The sequence below is a fragment of the Monodelphis domestica genome, chromosome 1 (assembly GCF_027887165.1).
Source record: "Monodelphis domestica isolate mMonDom1 chromosome 1, mMonDom1.pri, whole genome shotgun sequence".
NCBI classification, from domain to species: Eukaryota; Metazoa; Chordata; class Mammalia; order Didelphimorphia; family Didelphidae; genus Monodelphis; species Monodelphis domestica.
Window position 1 is genome coordinate 110607347 of NC_077227.1, and position 12244 is coordinate 110619590.

General features: G+C 38.1%; 1 protein-coding gene across 2 annotated transcripts in view; it reads right to left on the minus strand.

The window, feature by feature from the left end:
• SORCS3 (sortilin related VPS10 domain containing receptor 3) overlaps positions 1 to 12244 on the minus strand; it is a 724209-nt gene that overhangs the window by 104856 nt on the left and 607109 nt on the right. For both annotated transcript variants that reach the window (XM_007479197.2, XM_056804235.1), the window contains 2 exons: positions 8830 to 8906; positions 7521 to 7612 (listed from right to left, as the gene is read on the minus strand). In XM_007479197.2, the coding sequence (XP_007479259.2) occupies positions 7521 to 7612; positions 8830 to 8906 (169 nt within the window). The remainder of the gene's footprint in view (positions 1 to 7520; positions 7613 to 8829; positions 8907 to 12244) is intronic.

Sequence of the window (12244 nt, forward strand, 5' to 3'; positions counted from 1 at the left end):
CTGGAAAAGGAAAAGACAAAGCACCTCATCTTTGCCAAATCCCAAATGGGGTCACAAAGAGTCATACACAACTGAAACAACTGAACAGGTTGTATGCGGGAGAGCTATGATATAAATTTGTATCCCATGGCTCCTTTCCATTCTACCATGTGCATTCCCAATAGTTAACACTACTCTCAAAGCCCCCAATTAATGTACTCTTTCCCCTGAGAAGCAACACCTTCATTCTTCTTCAACCCATTGACCTTTCTATACTAGACACAAAATCAGCCAAGCAGACTTGTGCTCTGTCTCCCAGCAGAGAGAAAACAAGTGTGTGTGAAGGTAAAGTTAAGTTTATGGTAAATGTCTTCTCTATCTCCCCAACTATTTTGGCCCTAAGGCCTCCAAGGGGGAGCTATTTCCATCCCAAACCTAAATGCCTGTTTATTTCTGCTCTGTTTCCATTGCTACCCTACATAAGCACAAGTCCTTAGACATTAGGGATTTCAAACCATGGAGGCTCTGATACCACCTTGTTTTTCAGCTACTACTTACTGCCTTTTCAAAGAATAAAAATATTCAGGACCCAAAGAGGCTCTGTAGAAGGCACAGGTCTTTAGCAGCAGCAGAAGCAGCAGAAGGGTGGAAAGACAATTCTATCTTTTCTACACAGCACAGTAAAACAAATTTTAGTTTCTTGGAAGCTGTAGTGCTTAACAATTCCAGGCTCCATTCAGTCCAGTCCATTAGCTGATTGTTTTCTTTAGAAATTATAAAAACTGAGGGGTCTCCTATATAACATGTTCAGCATACCAACACCCTCTCTTCCTCAGTGTAAGTAGTAAATGTATCCTCCCTATTTCAACACACACACACACACACACACACGCAGAAGGAACTTTATCATAAATGACTTAATGATAGTTTTAATAATAAAGTATTTATTTACATTTTTAGATTTACTTATATTTATATAATTAATAATTTAATAATAAAATATACCCAGTGATAATAATATCCAAAGCAGTATTTAATTTATTTTTTGTTTTAATAAATTTTAAAAATTAAATTAAATTGTTCATCTATTTATTTGAAAATGTGAAGGGTTTGTAAGGCAATTCTGTAAAACATTTTGATCATATCATGAGATCACAAATTTTCAGTTAGAAGGGATTTCAGAAGTCATCTAGTCTATTACACTCATTGTAGAGATGGAGAGGACGAGGGAGATTTGTGACTTGTCTAGTTATCACAATGATAGTAAGCATTAGAGCTAGGTTTTGAACTCAATTCCTCTGAATCCTAAGTTGGTGCTCTTTTCAATGCCTTTACTTTCTCTGCTCAAAAAATCTCTGTTTTCCTGTATCTTAGAGGCTAATGTTCGCATTCCTTAGCAGTTGTGCTCTACCAGGACCTCTGCAAATTAGCCATTTGGGAAAAAAAAAAAAAGCCTGAATGTCTACCCTTAATTCCTGCCATTCCCTGACATGCTAAACTCATCATCCTCTGAACACAAATATGCACTATCCAATTGAATCCAAATCAGTTAGAATGTATGACATGAAAGACTGTCTGCCCTTTGATCCAGCCACAGCACTGCTGGGTTTATACCCCAAAGAGATAATAAGGAAAAAAAAAACTTGAACAAGAATATTCTTAGCTGCACTCTTTGTGGTGGCCAAAAATTGGAAAATGAGGGGATGCCCTTCAATTGGGGAATGGCTGAACAAATTGTGATATATGTTGGTGATGGAATACTATTGTGCTAAAAGGAATAATAAAGTGGAGGAATTCCATGGAGACTGGAACAACCTCCAGAAAGTGATGCAGAGCAAAAGGAGCAGAACCAGGAAAACATTATACACAGAGACTGATACACTGTGGTACAATCGAAGGTGATGGACTTCTCCATTAGGGACAATGCAATGTCCCTGAACAATCTGAAGGGATCTAAAAAACACTATCCAGAGGATAAACTGTGAAAATAAAAACACCAAAGAAAAGCAACTGCTTGACTACAGGGGTGGAGGGGATATGACTGAGGAGAGACTCTAAATGAACATTCTAGTGCAAATACCAACAACATGGAAATGGGTTTGAGTCAAGAACACATGTGATACCCAGTGGAATCATGCGCCAGCTATGGGAGAGGTGGGGGCGGAGGGGGGAGGAAAAGAAAATGATTTTTGTTTCCAATGAATAATGTTTGGAAATGACCAAATAAAATAATGTTTAAAAATTAAAAAAAAATAATGTATGACATGCCTTCTTATTGCATTATATTATGCATGGGGAATACAATACAACTGAACATAGTCTTTCACCTCAAGAAGCTTACAAAGTATGGTGGGGATACAACATGTAATCAAATAAATATATGTATGAGGAGGAGAGAAATGGGCCTCATAACTAAGAGGATCCAGAAAGATTTCTCATGGGAGATGGCGAGTCTTGAAGAAAACTAAAGATCTGAAGAGGGAAAGGTGGGAATATATTCCAACCATTGCTGATAGCTTTTGCAAAGATGTGAAGGAAGAAGATGGAGCCCTGATGTAAGGGAATCAGAAAATAGGCCATTTTGAATGGAAAAAGGGGGAGTCATTTGCAGTAAGCCTGGAACAACAGGCTGGAGTCCCACTGTAAATGGCTCTAAAAGTCAAGCTGAGACGTTTTTATGTCACCTAGGTGATGTGGTGGATAGGGTGCTAGCCTTGGAATTGGGAAAATTTGAGTTCAAACTCTAACATTTACTAGGTGTGTAACTATCAGTAAATCACTTCTTAGCCTTAGTTCCCTCACCTTTAAAAATAAGAATAATACCTATTTCAGGTTCTGATCAAGGACACAAGTGATACCCAGTGAAATTGTGCATAAGCTGTGGGAAATGTGGGTGGAAGGGAGGGAGGGAAATAATGTGATTATTGTAACCAAGGAATAATGTTCTAAATTGAGCAAATAAATTAATTTAAAAAAAAGAATAATACCTATTTCACAGGGTTGTTGTGAAGATAATATATGTTGTGAGATGGTATATTCAAAGCACTTTGTAAACCCTAAAGTGCTATAACTAACAAACTTATAATATTATTTCTTTTCCTCATAATTATATCCTAGAGGTGATAGGGAGTAACTAAAGTTTTGATAAGGGGAAGAACATGACCCATGTTGATCTATCTTGGCAACCTTGTGGAAGATAGATTAGAGAAGGGACAAAGAGACTCTGCTCCTTCACTACTGCTATTTTTTTTTTTTTGCCCAGGAAATCCCATTCCACCACTCTCTACCTCTGGAAACCTTCCCATCTTTCCAGGGTCACCTAAATTTTGTAGCCTTCCCTAATCATCGAAGCCAGAAATGCCAGGAACTCAAGTAAGTACTCATGAGGCACTCACCTACTGTCTTGTTCTTGCTGAATCATTTCTTCAATGAAAGTGAAAGTGCCTGGGGGGGAGGGGGAACCACAGTCTTATGCTTCCCTATAACATCTAATACAGAGAGAGTGAAGTTGATTCTTTAGAGGGGCTTCCTGTTCTACTATCTCCATATTCAACTTATCTCACCTCACAGGGAATTTGTATTCCCTAAAGGTCAGAGGTTTTTTAATAGTCAGATAAGGCTAGCCATAAATAACACTTCATCCTTAGTTGACCTAGCATTTTTATTGCTAATGACCAAGAGCACTGAAAGCATCTCTCATTCATTTTCCCTCACATCCTCTCTATGAAGTTGGCTACTAGCACTAATGGTTGTTCCATTGGGCATGGCAAAGCTGGGTGAGGAAATGATTTCCAAGGGGACTGAATGATTAGGTTGAAGAACTGAGGTGTTGGGATATTGTTTGGCTGCTTGTCTTCCTTCCTTCTTCCCTGCTATCCGAATACATAGTGTTTCCTTGAGATATCTCTATACAAAAAGCATCCTGGGATCTTACTATAATTGTTGTTGTTATTTAATACTGTGAATTTTAGATTTACTCCACTCTGATTAGTCTAACAAAACAGGAATGTCTACACCCCTACTTAAGAATTAAGTGTTGAGAAGAATGGCCTATGACAGATATGTGCAAGCAAATGACAAATCAGAAACAACTGACAGACCCCCTAGGCTGTCCTAAATCAAGCTTAAGCTACCATTGGTACATGTGAGATGCAGGTAGTAATGTAAAAACAGTTTATATATTTCATGTCACTTCCTCTCTTGGCCTCTTTTCATGGAGAGGTGACTCTGGCTCTTTTGGCGGAGAGGTGGCTGGTGGCAGTGTGCTGGGCATCTTGGCATCTTGGTGTGGCTTCAGCTATTGCATGGAACGTCCTTGATATAGTAACTGGGAGAAGCTTAATATCATGGGTCAGGTGAGGCATCTTCCTTGAGCTCTCTCAGTGTTTAGGCTGATTCCTTTTTTTTTCCTTTACCTTTCCTAAAAACATCATCCTCCTAGGAAGCCCCTCATCTTGGAGGAGGCCTCATGGCTGGAAGGTCTCTGAACTCCCCTTGGCTCAGGCTAGGCTGCAGAAATCTTATACCCTTTTCCCTCTCTTCTTCTTAATTCCTTCCCTCTATATTACTTAAGCCACCATAAAATTTCCAAAACTGACGAGTATTTTTATTGGGATTTGAATTAATCCCTGGCAACTATAAGGATAATATATTAGTCAAAACCCCTAAATTTACCCTTTACAATACAGTCCTTCAAAACATGCCTCAAGGGACATCTGCTCAAGAAGGCTTCTTTAACTGACCCTACCCTTTGCCTACTATGCACCTAACTGTTTCTAAAGCATAGGAGGAAGACTCGGTGGCCATCTACTCTAACCCACATCTGGAAAATAATAGCCTTTTCCAAAGGCCTGGTTAATAGTCTTATGGCTGACAATAGAGGTCCTCTACTGTGATCAACCACTTCTATTTTTGCACAGTTCTAATTGTAATTTTTTTTTTTACATTAAGCTTGAATTTTCCTCTTTACAGCCGGTACCATTGTTCCTGATTCTGGACTCTGAAGTCGAGCAGAACAAACCTAATCCTTCCTCCACATATTCAAAAACACTTACTACATAGCCTAATGTCTTCTCTTCCAGAGGCTAAACATCTGTTCCTTCAATGGATGCTCAAAAGGCATGGTTTAATGCCCTTCCCCTAGCTGGATGTCCTCCTCTAAGCACTCTCTGCTTTATCGATGTTGTTCCTAAAATGCAACACCCTGAACTGAATAGAACCAGATGTGGTTTGAAAATAGCAGCATACAAAATGATTGCTTTCTTATTTCTGGAGGTTATACCCCAGAGTCAAGATATAAATTTAGAAGGCATTCATGGCATAGTCCTTTGTCAACACTGAAACAACAGGACTCATCACTTATTAAGGATAATCAAGGGGCATCTGGTGGTTGAGTGGATAGAGAGGCAGTCCTGGAGATGGGAAGCCTTGCATTTAGATATGACCTCAGACACTTCCTAGCTTTGTGATCCTGGGCAAGTCACTTAACCCCAATTTCCTCTCTCATACAACTCTTCTATCTTGGAACCAACACTTCGTATCAATTCTAAGACAGAAGGTAACGGTTTACACAGAAAAAAAAAAGAATAATCATTTAAAATAGAACGCTAACTCCACTGCAATAGAATGAACAGACGGAGTCCAAATGCATACTGAAGCATACCATTCTTCACTTCCTTTCCTCCATGAATTTTTCTCTAGTATAAGCAATATGTGTCTTGTTTCACAACATGATGAACATGGAAATATGTTCTATAAGATAACATGTATGACCTATATCATATTACCTGCTTTCTTGGGGAGAGGGGATAGGTGAGGGAAAGAGAGAGAACATGAATAGAAAAATGCCAGAAAATTAGTATTAAAAATCATATTGACAGGTAATGTGGAAAAAAATAAAAATGATAATTAACAAATTAACTAAAAGAGGAAGCTAACATGCCAGTTGGATGAGTTTCTCTCCTCCTACCCCAATCCTGTTCTCTTCTTCCGTCCCAATTCAGTTGAGGTATCTTCATATCACTTGCCCTGGTGATTTTCCATGGCTACAAAATTTTTCTAGTTATAGTTTTGGCTATGCCCCTCTTATTTCAATATAAAATCAAGACAGCTTCCTTGAATCCTTTTTTTTTTTTACTCTTAACTCATATTGAGCTTGTAGTCCATTAAAAGCCATAAAACTTTTTTCAGACAAACTGTTATCTATCTGTACCAGTCCATACTGTTCTTTTGAAGTCAATTGTTCCAACCTAAGAGTAAGTGGATTTATTATCTATTTCATCGTATTAGATAAAACCAAATGGTCAACTCTATCACAATCTCTTAAAATGCTGGCTCTATCATCCAGTGAATTAGCTATCCTCCTTCTCTTTGTTCATCTGAATATTTGTCAAAATTCCTATGTATGCTCTTACCCAAGTCACAAACAAAAATATTAAATGATTATTACATTGAGGGAGCTTTTAGTACAATGAATAGAGGGCAGGTTCTAAAGTCATTTGCTGAGTTTAAATGTAGCCTCTGACACTTAACTACACATATAACTCTAGGTAAAGTGCAATTAACCTCTGTTTGCCTCAGATTCCTCCAGTGTAAAATAGCATATGCCTTACAAGGTTATTGTGAGGATCAGGTGCCTGGCACATAGTAGGTCCTTTAAAATGCTTATTTCCTTTCTTCTCTCTCCACCCTACTCTCCAATAGGGCTATGCACAAAATTGCTAAGACACCTATTATGGTTTGCAACCTGACACTGAATCATTGGTAGTTACTCTCTGGGGTCCAACAATTCATCTAATTCTGTTTCCATTTAATTGTACTATCATTGAACCCATTTCTCTCTCTCTCTCTCTCTGTCTCTCTCACACACAAAAGAAAAAGTTTTTTTTTTTTTTGTGAAAAATCCAAGTCGAATTATATCCACTTTTACTAACTGCTATCTTTACTAACAATTTTTTGAATAATACATTTTAGAATTGCACCAGGAAGGAATATCAAGTTCCTTTGTCTATAATTTATAAATTTCATCTTCTTCCTTTTGGGTGAGGAGTACATGGGGGTAAGGAATCAGGACCAAACTTATGTTTTCTAATTTTTCAGTGCCCCTCCTATTCTCCATTATGTTTCAAAAATCCCTGGCAATGGCTGGGCTAATATAGTACCCAAGAATAGTGTTAATCAGGTGATATAAACTCATCCAAGGACGATAAGTGCTCTCTTGCTGTCTCTTACTATCATATAAGAACACAGAATGATGACATTTGAAATAATAACTTTTATTTTCTATTCACTACATGTAATCTAGTGTAATATCCCCAACTGAATAAAAACTCCCCACAAGTGGTTATAGGGTTTTTCCTTCATTGTATCTCTCCCTTCATCCTACAACCAGAGACACAATCTGATTTTTAGGGAGTAGACACACATGTGAAGTAGCACCCCAAAACCCACTTCTAACTATATGTATGAAATGATATTGAATGAATAGCCCAATCCAACTCTCCTAGAAAACCATCTCCACTGGGGAATTGATCTCTCCTTACCACAAATGCCTGATGGGCATAGATGTGTGTTTCATGGCCACAAGAGCTCCTCCCCAGTCCAAGAACCAAATGTTATACTCTTCATCAAAGATCTGAAAACAAAAATCAGGTAAACAGGAGAAGGGAAAAGAAGGATGAAGAGAGTTAGAAAGGGTCAGCCAATGTGAGCACTCAACAAATTCACTCAGAAGTATCTGACTTTGGCGAGGCTTTTCAGACACAAAAAGATTCAACCTAGGCTTTCTCTACAGCATAAGTTAGATATTTCTCTAAGTTTTCTTCCTCTAGGCAGCATCCCTTTCTTAGATCTAATCTACACTGATTATGTAGATATGCTCAAGCAAAAACAGGTTGGAGAATTTCTTTTATGTAGAATTAGCAGTTCTCTGCCTCATATTGTCATCTATTTTCTGATACTTGTGTCCTATCTCCCTATTCTTACTGTAACATTATTTATTTCTTAAGAACAAAGATCACATCTCTCTACTCCTCACAGAACTTAGAATAAGGCCTTACATATAGCAAATGCACATCAAAAATTTGTTGATAATGCTTTATTCCCCATCCCCCAAAATAAAATGATCTAAGAAAGATGTGGTTGTTCAGTTGTTTCCATGGGGTCCAACTCTTTGTGACTCCATTGTAGTTTTCTTGACAAAGGATACTGGAGTAGTTTGCCACTTCCTTCTCCAGCTCATTTTAGGATTTAGTGACTTGCCCAGGAGCACATAGCTAGTATCTGGGGCAGGATTTGAATTCAGCAAAATGAGTCTTCCTGACTCCAGCATGGCACTCTGTCCACAATACCATCTAGCTATCTTTTAAGAAGGATTTCGCATTGCTAATTGTCTAATGCCTCTAATTAATGGAAAACTCACATCTATATATGGATCTTTGGACAGATTATTCAGATGCTCTAAAGTCACTCTAAGGCTCTGTTTATACACACCAGGATAACCCTAGAATCATAGAGAATTAGATCTAAAAGTGATCTTATGAGTTCACTTAGTCTAAATGTTTCATTTTACAGAGGAAGAAATTGAAGTTAGATAAAGTGACATCTTTAAGGTTTCAGAAGTGGATGGAGCAGATCCATGTCTAGAACCTATGTCTTCTGATATACTTCCAGGGACACTAGCCCTTACAATCAGTTTGCTTAGTTTTTATGCCTACTTGACCCAAAGGAGTCAATATTTGGGTATTGTGTGGCCATCACCCAAGATTCCTAAGCAATCTGAAAACCTATCACCATGGGTTATAATTACAGACAGAAATAGACATGCCTCCCCTCTGCCCTTCCCCAAGTTACCTGTCTCCAGGTATTTCCCCCATCAGAGGAGACAAACATGCCAACTTCTGTGTATGAGAGTTCTGTGCCGACATTGCCTAGAATAAATCATTTGAGAAGCATGAGGCAACACTGAGAGTAAATTGGTTTGTAGAGAATGATTTGCTGAATGGCTTTTGTTTGGTTTTGATTTTTATATCCCAGAACTATAGTACATGGCAGAAAAGGAAACTTAGAAAGGAAAAAAGGCTCCAGTAAAAAAAGTCAGGAAAATGTCATATTACTCCCAGACTTGGAGGTTCTATGTTGTAAATGGAGACCTTGCACATTTTTAGCTCCTTTGAATCAAAGAATTACAGAATTTTTGAGTTGGTTAGGCTAGTCAATATCAGGCTCTGTGTAGGAATCTTCTCCCTAATCCCTTTTATCCACTACTGACATATGTCTTCTAAGAGTTAATGAATATCTTCCATGACTTAATGAAGCAATTCTTTCATTGTGAGATAGCCAGGGAAGAAACTGCAGTCCAATTTGGGGGTTACCAACAAAAGAAGATTGAAATGGCAGGTTCTACTTCTTTTTGAGGGCTCTAAGATACATTCACACTTTTTAAGAGCTCTATCTCACCAAAGACTAATTTTCCTTGGCCACTAAGCATGCATGTACTATTGCAAACCCCATAAAAATTATGAACTCCTTTTATTATACTAGAACCTTATGGCTTCCTACTCCAATCCATTGCCCAAATTCTACATTGCAGAACCACAGAGGATCAATTTACTCGCTCCTCTGGTTGAGATTCCTTCCTTTTATTGAAGATAAACTCTTTCCCACTGAACTTTTCATTCTCTTCTTTAAGCCAAAGATATTTTTATAAAAATATTTTTTTAGACAGACTTGTACTTTTATCAGTGTAAGTAGCCCTCAGTGATCAGTTCCCTCTACCATTTCTTATCACCATCTGATCTACCACTGATGGTCTTAGAGAGTTACCTGGGACATTAAGAGGGAAACTGACTTGCCCTGGGTTATAGAACCAGTAGGTATATGTGAGAGGCAGGACTTCAGCCTATGTCTTCCTGACTCTACTTCCTTTCTCATGTGCATCATACTGCCTCTTGAACATCTGTAGTCCCTTTATTTCAAAAAACATTTGCTTCAGTTGCTCCTTGAGTGGCACAGTTTTGAGTTCCATCAGTGTCCTATTTTTCATTTCCTGGATGATACTCTAACTGTTAATTTCCTTCTAAAATGTGGCATCCGGAACTTAATATAATAATCCAGATGTGTCCCAACTGGGGTAGAATAAAGTGGGAAATTCTATTTCATTCTCTTAGTGTCTTAAGTTACACTAGCTTTTCAAGTAGCCTGATATCAATGACTTTCATTTTTTCTTAACTCTCAAAGTATGTGTATCCAACTCTTGAGAGCTCCATGAAAACTCTGCTTTATTTTTGGTTCTTACATAGCACATAGGACGAAGAGCAGCCATTCCTAGGATGGTTTTTGATCGCCCATTCAAAAGCTGCTTGACTCATTGGTCTGAAAGACAACTGAAAACATGCTTCTTGCTGCTCATTCCTCACGACCTTTCAAATACCCCATTGCCTTCCACCATTTTTGCCTCCAAGAGGCTTGTGTTCTCTACTATCAACCTATTTCCCCAGTGGAGAAAGGAACCAATTACCTAATGTAGTTCAGTTTTGATAGGCAGCATAAAAAGCCCCAGATGTGAAGCTACCAAACCTGAATTTGAATTCTAGGACTATCCTGGGCAAGTGATTTAGCTTCTACCTCTATAAAACAGATAATCCTCATATTTTCTAACTCACATCATTGTTATGAGAATAAAATAATATCATGTATTTAGGGTCATCTTTAACCATTTCTAGCATCTAGCATAGTGCTAAATGAAATCTCTCAAATTCACCGTCAATCTGATGTCAATAGGTGGATGTGTATGTGTGTGTGTGTGTGTGTGTGTGTGTGTGTGTGTGTGTGTGTGTATGGGGGGAGAAGTTCTGTGTCCAGGGAAAAAATATACACACACACATGCACTTAAAAATACATTGCAATGTCTGATAGTTTTTCTTTAAAATAGTAGGGAAAGAATATTCACTCCTATGCATCTGTAGTCTAAATAAGAGTACAATAAAAAGGCAATAATGAAAATGTTAATTGAGCTCCTGACATTTAATGCTCCAAAATGAGAAATTAAAGCCCTGCTACTGCCTGTCAAACTCCCATCAGCATTAGAGAGCACACAACTAGCCAACTTGTTTTGACACTCAAGTTTCCAAAAATAACCCTCGGGTTCTACAAGCTGTGGAGCCAGGAAGTGATTGGATAGAGGTTTGGTGAATGGTTCCAAAGAGTGGGTGTCTGGAGTAAATGATCCCATTCCCCTCACTGGGGAATGGAGAAGACATCACTGAAGAGACTAGAAGCTAGCGATCTTTTTGGGAAAGCTGTCATCTCATGGAATTACAGAGCGGAAAGGGGCCCTTAGAGATCACTTAGTCTAAGCCATCATTGTGCATATATGCTCATAAGCCCAACCATCCATGAAGAACAGCTCACATTGTTTACATTTTGCTTTACTGACAAGAATTGAAAATGTTACCATCTCCCTTCTACAAGTGAGGAAATTGAGGCTTAAAGATGAATGTAATAATAATATTTATGTCATTCTTTAAGGTTTACAAAGTGCTTTGTAGGCATTTTTTTATCTTCATAACAACCCTTCAAAGTTAAGTGCTATTATTATCTCTATTTCATATAAGGAGAAACCGAGGCTTAACAACTTGCACAGGATCATACAGCTAAGTATCTGAGGTAGGATTCAAACCCAGGTCTTCCTGATTCCAAGTATAGCTCGCTATATGCTCTACCCCCTTTCTTTCTATAAGCATGCTCTGGTCACTCAGCTAGTAAGTGTCTGAGGCAGAATTAACTTGCATACAGAATTAATAGCAGATCTAACAATAGAACTCCAGTTGATGGGGCCTTAGAGAATATCTAATTATAAGATCATAGATTTCAAGTCAGAAGAAACCATCAAAGTCATTGGCTATAACTCTCATTTTATAGGTGAGGAAATTGAAGCCCAAGGAGGTTCAACAACTTGCCCTAAGTCCTACAGGTAGGAGGTATTGGAAATGAGATATGAATTTAAGCCCTCTCACTCTAATGCCAGAATTCTTTTCATATCTCATACTGCCTCCTTCCCAAAGGCAGTTTCTGGAATAGTATATGATGTTTCCTAGGGAAAGAGGACCTCAAAAGCCAGTAGTTCAAGCCCCTCATTTATAGGTGAGAAAACTAAGACTCAAAGGAATTAAATGATTTGCCTAAAGATGCAAAAAAAAAAAAAGAGCAAGAATTCTAATTCACATCCTGATTCCAAAACCATTTTCTTTCTACTCCACCAATCTGG